Genomic DNA, 12452 nt, shown 5'->3' with positions numbered 1-12452 from the left:
ACATTTTTATTCCAGAAGGCAACCGGATTGTTTTGTCTCCTTGGAAAAGAGGGGCTGGGGCTCCTGGGGGAAGGGTGGTAAATCCCTGGGGTACCTCTGCAGCAGTCACGGCTGGGCTCAGTGGCTGTCACCTCATCAGACCTTGCCTCCTTTTCATGACCCCCATCCCAAATTCTGCACCTTGGGGCCAGCGTCCCCTGCTGCCACCGTGGGCTAAACTGGTGTGTCACCATCCCTGGGGGCTCCAGTCCCTGGGGAAGGAGAGGGAAGGGACCCAGCACGGGAAGCTGCCTGATGCTGACACCCCAGCCCTGCTCCCGGTGGGAGCCAAGGCTGCCCTGGCCCGGGCACAGCCCCTGCCTGGCACGGTGCCCTGCGGCCCTCAAACTCTGTAAACCAAATTGCAAACTCTTCGCTCCAGAGGAGGAATTGGGCATCCTGGTGGAACTTGCCGTGACCTCTCCGTCCCGTAGGTCCTCGTGGCCAAGGATGGGCGCTCGGGAGGGGCCCAGAGTGGAAATGCCAAAGTTCCCCCCGGGCCCCGCTGCCGCCTTCCTCTCCCCCTCCCCGCTGTGTTGGTCTAAATGATCTTTCTATGAAGCCCTGTAGATGTCAAAAGTAATTATGGAGTGTGATTAGTCCTCTGTGGGTGCTTTCTTTCTTCCCCCCTCCTTTCTCTTTTGCTATCCCCTTCTCCACTCTTCTGTTTTGGCTCAGTGGAAAAGGTGAGGACAAAGAATTGCCGCTTGCTTGGACTCATGATGTATCTGTGACTGCGCTATTAGCTGTCTCCTCCTCCTCCTTCCTCCCCAAATGGATATAATTTTTGAAGTGTGGAATTCCCTTCTTGATAAGTAGGTTTGAAAAAAAAAAATACTGCACAATGTGATACTGTTTCATAGTTTCTAGGTGGTTGTATACAGCAAAGTTACTGTGATTGTGTTTTTTCAAAGGAAAAAGTGATTGGTTACGAAATCTGTCCTTTTTTCATTATTACAAGCTCTTTGTTTTCCAATGATCTGATGGCTCTTTTGTCCCTGGTCTGTGTGTGTCTTCCCAAGTGCCACCCCTGTGCTGCATCCACCCACGGAGCAATGGCTCCTGCTGCTCCTGCTCTCTTGGGAGCTGTGGGATGTCGCTGGAGGACATCCATGTCCTGGGAGGAGGTGGATGGAGGTGCTTGGAGGAGGGAGCTGTCTGAGGAGGGGTTGGAGGGGCTCACAGGAAGCAGCCCAGCTTTCCCCCAGCACCAGCCCAGCTCACACTCTGCATGCCAGGGGCTGGTGCTGGAGAAAACGCCCTGCCCAGACTGGGCTGTGCTGGCCACAGGCTCGTGGTCCTTTTGGGAGCCTTTGGTTGCCTCTCTCCAGCTGATCCCCAGTGCAAGGGGATGTCCTGCCAGCACAGTGTGTGACCAGTGCTGAGCAGCCCAGCCCTGGGTTGTTTGGGGTCTGTGCTTTTATTTTGCTCTTTAAATCTCTCCGTTGCCTCCTGCAATCAATCTGCCTCCAGAAGAGAGCCCAGAGCCTTGAAATCACTCTAAGCCTGTTGCTGCTCACAGCAGCCACTTCCCGGAGGTTTAATCCCTGCCACAGCTCCCTGCTGGCATTCCTGGCTGGTGGCAGGAGCCTGGCTGGTGGCAGGAGCCCTCCTGCCACCCTTGGCACCTCACCCCAGCTCCATGGGGACATCTCCCAGGCGTGTGTCACCTCCAGAGCCCAGGCAGAGGAGCCAGGATCCCTTTCTGGAATGGCCTGCAGGTAAGGATGGGTCCTGCTGTCACAGGGGAGGTTGTGGGGACCTCAGTGCTGGGGACAGGATGAGGGTGGCTCCTCTGCCCTGGGCTTTTCCACACAGAGCTCTCAGCTGGCCCTTCCTAGTGAAGATGCTCATTCTGTCCCCCATGGAGTCCCCCTGTGTCAGCCCCGGTGGGGAAGGAAGGAAGGAAGGAAGCCCTTGGGCTCAGGTTTGGCTGTGATGAGGGCCCCATGGCCACCGGGGTGGCCGGGGACATTTTAAGAAGATAAAAGTGATTTCTTGCTGCTCGTGCTGGCAGGGGCCGGTGCGGCCAGAGCCAGGAGGATTAAAACAATTTCATAATCCTGGTGATTTCCTTTTGATCGGGATTATGAAACCAATCACGAATATCAAAAGCCACAGCTTAAAGCGGCAGCCGCAGCGGGGCCGGACGCCCTGGGCCCCCTCAGAGCCCCGGTGCCCTCAGGAACGGCAGCCCTGGCACCTCCAGGTGAGCACTGCCCACCCGGGACCCCTGTCCTGTGTGGGGGGACATGGCGAGGGGCAGGATGGCAGTGTGGGTGTGCAGGGCCTGGGGAAAGGGGGCAGGATGGGGGTGTTGGTGTGCAGGGGCTCAGGATGGGGGGCAGAATGGAGGTGACGGTGTGCAGGGCCTCAGAAGGGGTGCAGGATGGGGGTGTGGGTGTGCATGGCCTCAGGATGGAGGGGAGGATGGGGGTGTCGGTGTGCAGGGCCTTTGGATGAGGGGCAGGATGGGGGTGTTGGTGTGCGGTGGGCAGGCACGTGTGGCATGCCGTGTTTGGGGGTAGGGATGTGTAGGGATGCACCCAGCTCAGCTCCCACTGCTCTCCTCCACGGCCCTGGCTCGCCGTGGGTTCAAGCAGGATTTGGCCTCCGGGAAGCAGGGGAATTTAGCACAGCTGCAAACGTGTGATGCTCGCAGGGAGGTGCCGAGAGCCGGCGGAGCAGCGGGGACATGCGGGACAGCCCCCCGGCAGGGCCCGGCTCCGCTCCGCAGCCCACACAAAGGACATTCCTGAGGGAGGGCCGGGGCACGATCCCTCCATCCCGGACCGCTGGGTTCCCCTCCTGTGGCGTTCCCTGGGTGGCAGAGGGGGTCAGCCCCTGTCCCCAGCGTGGCGGTGGCCGCCGTGGCCCTGCGGGCACCGGGCCGGCTTTGGCCGGGTGCGCGGAGAAGAGGAGGAGGAGGAGGAGGAGGAGGAGGCCGGGGCGGGAGGCAGGGCCAGCACGGCCCCACAGCCCAGCCAAGCGGCTGAGCTCGGGCTCGGCTGGAGGGGCTGGGATTTGCTGGTTTGGCCGTTTTTTTTTTTAATTTCTTTTTTTCCCTCCCCTGCTTCCTTCCCTTCTTCCGCTTTCTTTCTCCTTCTTTCCCAGCCCTCTCCCGATGCTGCTCCGGGGGTAAGGACAGCCCTCGCATCCCGCCCGTGCCCCGTCCCGCTCAGCCTGGGGCTGTGAGGGGCTGTGGGGCGGCCATGGGGCCCGGGGTTGCCACGGGGATGCTCCTGCACTGCGGCCACGGGGGAGGCTCCTCCGGGGCCACCACGGGCACGGGATGGGACGGGATGCTCCCGGGGAGCAGGAGGGCAGCGGCTGCTCGGTGCCACTGGGCCGGAGAGGCGGGCACAGGACGAGTGCCACGTGTGGCCCCGGGGGCCGGGGCGGAGCAGGGGCTGGCTCTGGCTGCTGGCACCTCGACGAGCTGTCGCCGGGAGGGATTTTGTGTTCCGCGGAGAGTTGGGGCCCTGGTTTAGCTCAGGAAGTGTCAGTTCCCTCCGGGCTTTGTTGCCGGGTGCCCCTGGGCACCTGGAACAGTGTGGGTGGGCACTGCTGGCAGTGCTGCCCTGGCCCGGGCCACCCGTTTTGGGGAACGACCGATCCCTCATTGCTGCCCCATTCCTCCTGCTCCCTCATTGCTGCCCCATTCCCCCTGCTCCCCAGTGATGCTGGCAGGGTGTCGGTGCTCTGTATGGATGGGTGGCCTGGTGCTGTGTCACCTCGCTGTCCCCTTCCCCTCCAGGCAGGCACACGCCGGTGCCATTGCGAGCATTTACCCCGCAGGGCAGGTGGGGTGATGCCCTTTGTGGGCGGGCAGGGCTCATTCCCTGCGTTTCGTCCCCGCAGGAGCCATGGAGGGGAGCCCTCCCGCTGAGGCGCGGCGCCTGCCGCGGCCCCCCAAGCAGCAGCACGCCCAGGGCGGCCGCGGCCCGGCCCCGCCGGAGCGCCCCGAGCCCCGCGGCCCGCACGCCGCGCTGGAGGCCAAGGTGAAGGCGCTCAAGGAGAAGCGGGGCGGGCGGCCCGGGACCCCCACGGCTGCCCCCGAGCGTCCCTCGCCCAAGAAGCCGCGGCCCCGGCGGGGAAAGGCGGACGTGGAGCCGCGGGTTCAGCTCCGCACGTACCTGACGGACGGGCTGCTGGACGGGGCCGAACCCGAGCCTGGCAGCGGCCCCGCGGCCCGCGGCGGCACCCCGGGGCTCTGGAGGGTGCCGGCAGCCAGGGGAGATGTGCCCGGCGGCGCCGAGCTGCCCCCGGACAAGGGCAGCAGCAGGTCCTGGCACTGCGCCTCCCTCCATGAGAGAGCCGCCCGGGATGAAGCGGCCCGGAGCCCGCTGAGGGAGCGGGGCCGAACCCCCGTGCCCGCGGCCCAGAGCTGGGAGCGGCTCTCGCTGGCTGAGCGCGTGGAGAGGAACCGGCGGCTGCTGCACGAGGTGCTGGGCCTCGCCGCTCCCGGTGCGTGGTTTGGGAAGGTGGGAGGGAGGGAAAACCTTTGGGATGACGGGAGTCCTCCAGCCTCCCGCTCTGCAGGTGCAGCTCCCTGCTGCCCCACACCCCAGGGCTGCCCCATCCCCTGCACGGCACGCAGGAGGTGGTCTGGGTGATACCTGCCAGTCCCCTCTGGTGTCCCGGTGAGGAACTTCACTGCTGAAAGCAAGAGCAAGAAAATTTCGGGGACACACTAGATCTGTGGGCATCACTGTCCCTTTGCAAGCTGCCGCCAGAAAAGAGAATAAAGTTTTTCTTTGATGGCCCCATGCCCCCATCCCCACAGTCCCACACCTACAGCCAGGTGCTGCTGCCCCACGTTCCACTCCTTTGGGATCTCCCAGAGGCAAATATCTGGGAGAGCCCTGTGGAGGGTGGTGGGATGGGATATATGGGGGTGCTATCAAGAGGATGGGGGGCTGCCATCCAACCAGGCTAATGCCTTGTCCTTCCTGCATTTCAGAGATGCCAGCAAGTGATGGGGACTGGGACTCGGGGGTTTCTCTGCAGGACGCTGAAGGCTGCAGGTAGGTCAGTCCCAGCCTGGCAGAAATGGACATTTCCTTCTTTCCCACGCCATACAATAGTATTTTAAATGCACCCTTTGAAGCAGCTCCAGGGAAGGGCTGTGGGGCAGCTGGTGAGGGAGTATTGGGCCCCAGCGATGCTTTGGTGGAACAAGGGACAGAGCTGGGTGTCCCCTGGTGTCTGAGCTCAGGACATCCCTGCCAGGATGCCAGGGCAGGCAGAGAGCTGGGGAAGAGGATGGGACAGAAATTTGCTCCAGGTGCTTAAGAGGATCGAGGCAGCAGGAGTGTGTAATCTTGTTGGGCTAATGGAAAACCTTACAGGTACAGACTAAAAATAAGGAGGTGGCATAGGCAGGTGAGAGGCTGGGGGCTGCAAAGGGCAGATCAGTGAGTGGGGAAAGCCCCCCAGTGTTGTGGTCACTGCCTCTGCTCTGCTCTGCTCTGGCAGCTGGATCAGTGGTGGGGGTGCAAGGCAGAGCCAGGGATGCAGCACCTCCCGTGGGCAGGGCAGCCAAGGCCTGGGGAGTTCTGGGAGTTCTGGTTAAGGCCGGGCTTCCCAGGGAGACTGCCTGAGCTGATTATTTTAATCAGGAGGATTAGGGCCATGGCCAGCCGGGAAGGCAGTGGTGCAGCAGGGAGAGCTGTCAGGTCCCTCACCCTGCACTCAGGGGGGGCTGGCAGTGCGGGGAAAGACCCCTGCAAGGGAAGAGAAGGCAGCAAGACAGTCGGGTCAGGGGGTCGCCCTAAACCTCCCTGGCTACAGGCAGGGATGGGAAGTGCTGCCTGCCCCCATTTCCCTGTCCACCTCTGGGATGCCCATGGCACAAAGCACTGGCTCGGCCGAGCCTGTGCCCGAGCTGGGCGGGTGCTGAGCCTGCCCCGAGGTCTCACCTGGCCCCGGGGGTGCGGTGTGCCTGCCCGGCCATCCCCGGCGCGGCCGCCCGCCCGCCCATGAACGGCGGCCAAGCCCCGCTTTCCCCGGGCCGGGCAGCCTCGCCGTCACTGTTAAAGCACGTCTAATCCCTGTTATTTTTTCCTAATCCCGCTGCCTGCTGCGGGGCTGCAGGGCCTCGGTGGCCGGGCAGGAGCTGGAGCTGAGCCCGCGGCACGAGCAGGCCAAGCAGCTGCTGCAGCGCGCCCGCATGAAGGCCCGCACGAACCCGCTGCGCGCCAGCCACGACATCCTGCTGCTGCCCAGCGCCGTCCCGCAGCCCAGGTCAGTGCCCCACGGTGCTCCCAGCCCACAGCCGCGTTTGGGGCACATCCACGCGGGGTTTGGAGCCGGCACACGTGTGCAGAGCTGGGGTCTGACCCGCTGCCTCATACCCGGGATGTGCTCGGTGTTTGGGATTTACTTGTGGGGGGTATCGGTGGTGGGAGGATGGCGTTTCCCAGCTGATGGGGAATGTTTTCCCGGGCGAAAGGGGAAACTGGTAGGAGGGAGAACTCCTCGCTGCTGGAGGCTGGACCACAGCGGCGTCTCGCCAGGTCATGTGCGGTGTGGTGTTCCCGGAATGATTAACCACACACCTCGGGCAGGGAAGGGCCGATGGAGGTCGAGCCCTGCCAGCAGCCGCAGCCCCTCCGCATTTCGGTTTCAGGCTGCAGGGAAGCAGGGCTGTGCACAGCCCGGGGAGCACCGGGCGGGCTTTCCTCCTTGCGCTGCGTTTCGCACTTTCCTCTTTTCGCACCGGGTTTTCCGCCTCCCGCCCCGCTTTCCCAGGGTTGCCGAGCAGCTCGCCTGCAGGGCGTCCGTCTGTCTGTCCCCATGGCAGGGAGCCCGGCGGGCGGCCGAGCGTGGCCCCGCGGGACGGCGGGAGCCTGAGCGATTCATCCAGCGGGGAGTCGAGCTGCGGGCGGCCGCGGCGGCCGCGGGGCCCGTCCCCGTCCCGAGTCCGCTTCGAGGACGAGTCGGCGCGGGACGCCGAGGTGCGGTACCTGGAGCGGCTGCAGCTGCGGCAGCGGCGGGCGCTGGGCTCGGCCCTCGCCTCGCCGGAGCCGGCGGGCAGCAGGCAGCCGGGGGACGGCGCCGGACAGCCCAAAGCCCGCGGGGGCGACCTCGTGGCCGGGGGCAAGTGCAGCGCCTGCGGCTCATTGCTTGGTGCTGCCGCCGGCCGGGGCACGGACGCGCAAGCTGCCCCCGAGCTGGCCAAAAGCAGCCCTGCGGCACAAAGAAGCGTCCCAGGGGATGGCAGAGGGCCGGGCGCTGGCCAGACAGAGCCGAAAATTCGGCCTCTGGGCCCTGGAGGGTCCCCGCTGTGGATCCTGCCCTCCCGGCAGCGCATCCACACCGAGAAGATCAAGGAGACCTACATCGGGGATGTCACCTACATCGACGAGGTGGACTCGGCCCTGGAGAGCACCGACACCTCCGACGGCTGCCGGACGGACAGCGAGGAGGCCGGACCGCGCAGCCCCCACCTGCGGGGGCACCGGGACCCCCGCACCCGCGGGCACAGAACTCCCCGCGCTGCCCCGCAGCCCGAGCCCAGGGCCAGGCGGGGAACGTGTGCGGCCAGCGGCGGCCCCGAGGGCGGGGACTCGGCTCCGGGCGCCGTTTGCCCCCCACCACCGGGGAGAACCAGCGGCCGGGAAGATGGGGAAGCCCATCGGCATCTGGGGGGCAGCAGCAAGGGAGCGATGAACACGGCTCGCCCCCCGCAGCAGCCCAGTGAGCCCCTGGAGCCTTCCCCGCAGCTGAGGAGCAGCACCCCCATCCCAGGCACGCACGTCCCTGCTCCCCCTCCCACCAAGAAGGCCTGCGCCCAGGTGCCTTGCAGGAAAGCGCTGTTCTCCGGCAGCAGCCGCCAGGCGCCCAGCCAAGCAGCCCGGGGCCCGGAGCCCGATGCCGGCAGCACAGCCCCCTCGCAGCCCGGGGGCACGGCGGGCCCGGCCGAGCGCCGCAGCCCCTGCAGCCCCCGCTGGCTCCCGGGGAGCCCCCTCCGTGCCTTGTCCACCAACAACTGCAACAACACCCACGGGCAGGACGCCCCGGGGCCGGGCAGAGGTGAGAGACGCACGCATGGGGTGCTGGGGGTGTCCCCAGTGAAACTGGCGTGTGACCGTCTCTCTGTGGCTGCAGGGACGCTGTCACACCCCGCTGGCAGCCCTGTCACCGCCGTGCCCCTCGAGGCTGCTGATCCTGCCGGGGAAGGTGCCGGGATGTCGGGAGCGCAGCCACAGCGGCACCCGGCCGGCAGCGCCGCACACGGGTGAGTGAGCATGGGCAGCCTTGGCTTCCAAACCGGGCAGCCATGGCATTAAAAACGGGCAGCCATGGCTCCCACACCGGGCAGCCATGGCTCCCAAACTGGGCAGCCCTGGCTCCCACACCGGGCAGCCATGGCTTCCAAACCGGGCAGCCCTGGCATCCCACACCGGGCAGCTCTGTCATCCAAACAGGGCAGCCATGGCATTAAAAACGGGCAGCCCTGGCTCCCACACCGGGCAGCTCTGGCATCCAAACAGGGCAGCCCTGGCATCCCAAACCGGGCAGCCCTGGCTCCCACACCGGGCAGCCCTGAGCATCCCAAACCGGGCAGCCCTGGCATCCCACACCGGGCAGCTCTGGCATCCAAACAGGGCAGCCCTGGCATCCCAAACCGGGCAGCCCTGAGCATCCCTCCTGGGCACTGCTGGGTTGAGCTCCCTGGCTCCAAAAACCTCGCAGAAACCACGGTGTGGGTGTTTGGGGGAGCTGTGTTTCCCCACATCTGCTTCTGCCGGGGATGTTGGAGCAGATGTGACAGAGGTGTTTCGCTGGTGTTGGGTGAGGAAAATCAGCTGCCAGCCCTGTGCCTGGTGCTGCGTGTCTCAGACTGGCAGGAGAGCTCCAAGGTGCTGCTGGGTCCTCTGAGCCCTTGGGGCACAGCAGGGGACTTCTGAGATGTGTTAAACCCCTGAAATAATGGGGAAAACAGGGAGGGAGCCCCTAGGGCCACTTTGGGTAGTGACAAACTTGTGTTTGCTGGGGCACTGCTGCGGGGAGGAGGCTGTTCCTGATCTCACTGTGCACCCCGATCTCAGCGTGCACCCCAGTCTTACTCTCTACCCCGGTCTCAGCGTGCTGCAGCTCTCGGGTGCAGGATGCAGCCCCAGCCCGGAGGCAGCTGCAGGTCCTGCAGACGCTCGGGGTGTGACCGCCGCGCCTCTCCTCCTCCCCGCAGGGAGCCGGGCCGGCCTGTGAGCCGCAAGGGCAGCGGCGCTTCGGCCTCGGGGCTGAAGAAGCTCCTGTGCAGCCTGAGCCAGAGCACCAAGCAGCGCCTGGGCCGCTTCCGCTGCTACAGCATGGAGCAGCTGCCAGCCCCCGGCGGGTCCCCGCAGGGCAGCCCCGGCGTCAAGAAGTCACCGTCCCTGCAGTCCCTGCAGCTGGTGAGCGTGGACGTGCGGGGGTGCCATGAGGAGACACAAGGGAAAGGATGCTGGGCTGGGATGAAGTGTGCCTGAGTGTGGATTTGTGGCTCAGGTGGTCCTGGAGGGGGTGTGGGGGGATGAGCCACCCCAAACCTGCTGTGTTTGAAAAGCCCTGAGCCAATTGGGAAGTGGAAGGGGGAAGGAGGGAGAGGGGTGGTAGTGGAAGAGCAGATATGCTCATCCCTCCTCAGCAGCGAGCTGGGGAGTGCTCCAGGGGGGTGGGATGTCCTAATTCCTCTACTCCTCCTCCTCCATTCCCTCGGCACAGGATGTCCGTGCCTTCACATTGTGGTGAAGAACTGCGGTACTGCACAATGTTTGTCCCCCTCTCAGCCAGGTGTTTGTCCCCAGGTGTCACCCTTCTGCCAGCCCCAAAAAGCTGCCTCTATCCAGAGCCTGCATCCCCAGCTGGGGAAGACACCTCGTGCCAGTGCCTACCTCCTGCCCCAGAGCGCGGCTGACAGGTAGGACCGGGCCCGGCACATCCCTGCGGCGCCCAGGACGCTGCGCTGGGGTGCTGTGGTGGCTCAGTGCCACCAGGGGCTGCGGCACTGCCCTTGTCCCCTCTCCCCGCAGGAAGGGGGGCCCGGGGCCGCAGCGCTCGCTGAGCGTGGAGGACATCGGGGCGCCGGGGCAGCCGCGCGCGGTGGGACGCGTGGTGCAGGTGTTCCCCGATGGCACCAGCCAGCTGGAGCTGCAGCGACCGCCCCGCGGCGCCTTCGGCTTCTCCGTCACCTCCGGGCACGGCCGGCCCGACACAGGTAATCCCAAAGCTTGGCACACTCCGATCCCTCCGTGGTTGCTCCTGTCCCAGCCCAGCGGTGAGCTCGGGCACCGGTGCAGGGGTTGCTCCATTGCTGCGGAGCGCTTGCCTTGGGACACAAGCCCTCACAGGTTTGTGTCTGTGCAGCCCCTGGGCTCTCACCCATCCCCGTTCCCCCCGCAGGTGTCTACGTGCAGGAGATGGCGGATGCTGGCACGGCCAAGCTCTACGCGGGGCTCCTGGCCGTGGGGGACGAGATCCTGCAGGTGAACGGCGCGGCCGTCTCGGGGCTGGGGCTGGCCGGGCTCCGGCAGCTGCTGCTGAGCGCTGACAGTCTGTCCCTGCGAGTGCTGCGGCACCGCCCCGCGCCGCGCTAGCCCCGCCACCGCCCGTGGAGGCTGCCCAGAGGAGGAGGAGCGTGTCCCAGTGATGGGACAAGGACGATGTCCCGCTCATGTCCCAGGATGCTGCAGAATGGCATGGACCAAGCTGCCTCACAGTGCCAGGACCAGCCCGGCCCCACTGCAGTGGCTTTCCTTGTACCCCTGGGAGAGAGTGTGGGAGCAAGGACATCCCAGAGCCTCCAGGAGCTGCCCAGGTGTGGGGGACAGGGGACAGCCTGGCCCCAGCAGAGCTGGGTGGGTCTGTTCTGCAGGCACTGGGGTGACCAGCACGGGGACACCCCATCTCTGTGACCCCAGGAGACAGAGGGCTTCCTGCCACCACTGCCACCTTGTGCTGGAGGGCTGGTGAGGTTCTTTTAAATTATTGCAAACTGAAACCCAAAAATACATCTCTGCAATGACAAAACAGTGCCCTTGGCTTGTGGCATGGAGGGGCTGGGGTGGTGCTTGTGGCCTTTGCTGTTTGTTTTCCCATGGCCCTGCTGCTCCACCAGCCCCCTCCTGGCCGTGCTGTGGTGCTGGGGGGCCCTGGGCAGGCAGGTGGGGGGGCTCAGGCACCTGCAGGGCTCCTTGGGGATCTTGAGGGGTTCTTTTTTCCAGCCATGGATAGCAAAACACATCCTTGGAGGGTCTCCAGCAGCAATGGCTGCCCTCTGCACGGTGGTGCCCCACATCTGGGCACAGCTGCCCACAAGGCTGAGGTGATCCCAGAAACTGCAGATGCTGCTTATGCCTCAAAAACCAGGATGGTGATGCCTGGCAAATGCTGGGGGCAGAGATTTTCCCACTCCCTGGTGCCAGCAGACCCCGAGGTTGTCCCGGGAAAAAGAGTCAGGTAAGGAAGAGTGGAGATCGACGCTGCTGCACCTTTATTTAGTGTTCAAGGGAAGGGCACCACCAGCGACAGAAAAGCAAACGTACACAGGGAAAGGGACCAGAGACACTCGGGTGGCTTGTGGTGATGCCAGCAGCTGGGCCACCCCCTGGACTACCAGAGGAGCGCTCCTCCATGGGAGTCATTCCCCAAGGATGCACAAACACGGGGATCAGAGGTGTGCAAACAGCAGCCAGCAGCGAGCCCTGCTCCCTGCCCACACCCGAGCTCCATCCCCACCGAGTGGGTGGCACAGACCCTGCTACAGCCAGTGGGGAAAGCAGACACCGCCTGTGCCCTGCAGGACAAGGAGCCGCGGACCCTGCTACAGCCAGCCGGGAGAGCAGACCCCGCCTGTGCCCTGCAGGACAAGGAGCCGCCCGAGCCGGGAGTGCGGCGGGCGCCGAGCCAGGCACCACCGCGTGTGCGTTACTGACGAGCGGGCGGTGGCTCCGAGCGGCCCCGCCCGGCTGCGGAAGGCACCGAGCCGCCGGCGGTGCATCCAGCGCCTGCGGAGGGACGGGGGGCCCGCAGAGCTCCGAGGGGGAGGAGTGTTCAGTTCCGGAGGTAAAGCCGTCCGGTGGCAAGATTCTAAGGCGGGGGGTGGATGATTTTGGGGGTGATTTGCAATTTCAGCAGAAGTCTTTGCGTCAGCGCCAATTAACTTCCTCCCCCAGCCCCATCTGGGAGCCATAAGCCGGGCTGTGCTGAGTCTTTTCATGTTTGCAACTTAAAATATGGGAGCAGACTGGAGTAAGAAAGCGTTTTTGCTTTCCCCCATCCCACAATTGGTGCTTGCAGCACGGTCCCTCTGCCTGTTCCTCCTCACTGATACTGCCCAGGTGAGCTTCCTTCACACTTTTGGTACTGCCCACCTGGCTACTCCACATTCCCTGGAGGGAATCCAACCCTGCTGAGACAACTGGAGT

At 64.9% G+C, this 12452-nt stretch overlaps 1 protein-coding gene across 1 annotated transcript; it reads left to right on the top strand.

Moving 5' to 3' along the window:
- Positions 1–1151: 1151 nt before the first annotated feature.
- Positions 1152–10622, top strand: KIAA1614 (KIAA1614 ortholog). Its single transcript, XM_058030380.1, is given in 11 exon segments — positions 1152–1418; positions 1420–1658; positions 1660–1760; positions 3901–4506; positions 5003–5066; positions 6136–6285; positions 6845–8281; positions 9236–9440; positions 9834–9946; positions 10059–10243; positions 10429–10622. Coding segments are annotated over 11 exon segments (3561 nt in total).
- The last annotated feature ends 1830 nt before the right edge of the window (positions 10623–12452 follow it).

Source organism: Melospiza georgiana, chromosome 9 (assembly GCF_028018845.1).
Source record: "Melospiza georgiana isolate bMelGeo1 chromosome 9, bMelGeo1.pri, whole genome shotgun sequence".
NCBI lineage: Eukaryota > Metazoa > Chordata > Aves > Passeriformes > Passerellidae > Melospiza > Melospiza georgiana.
This window is presented reverse-complemented; position numbering and strand designations above follow the sequence as displayed.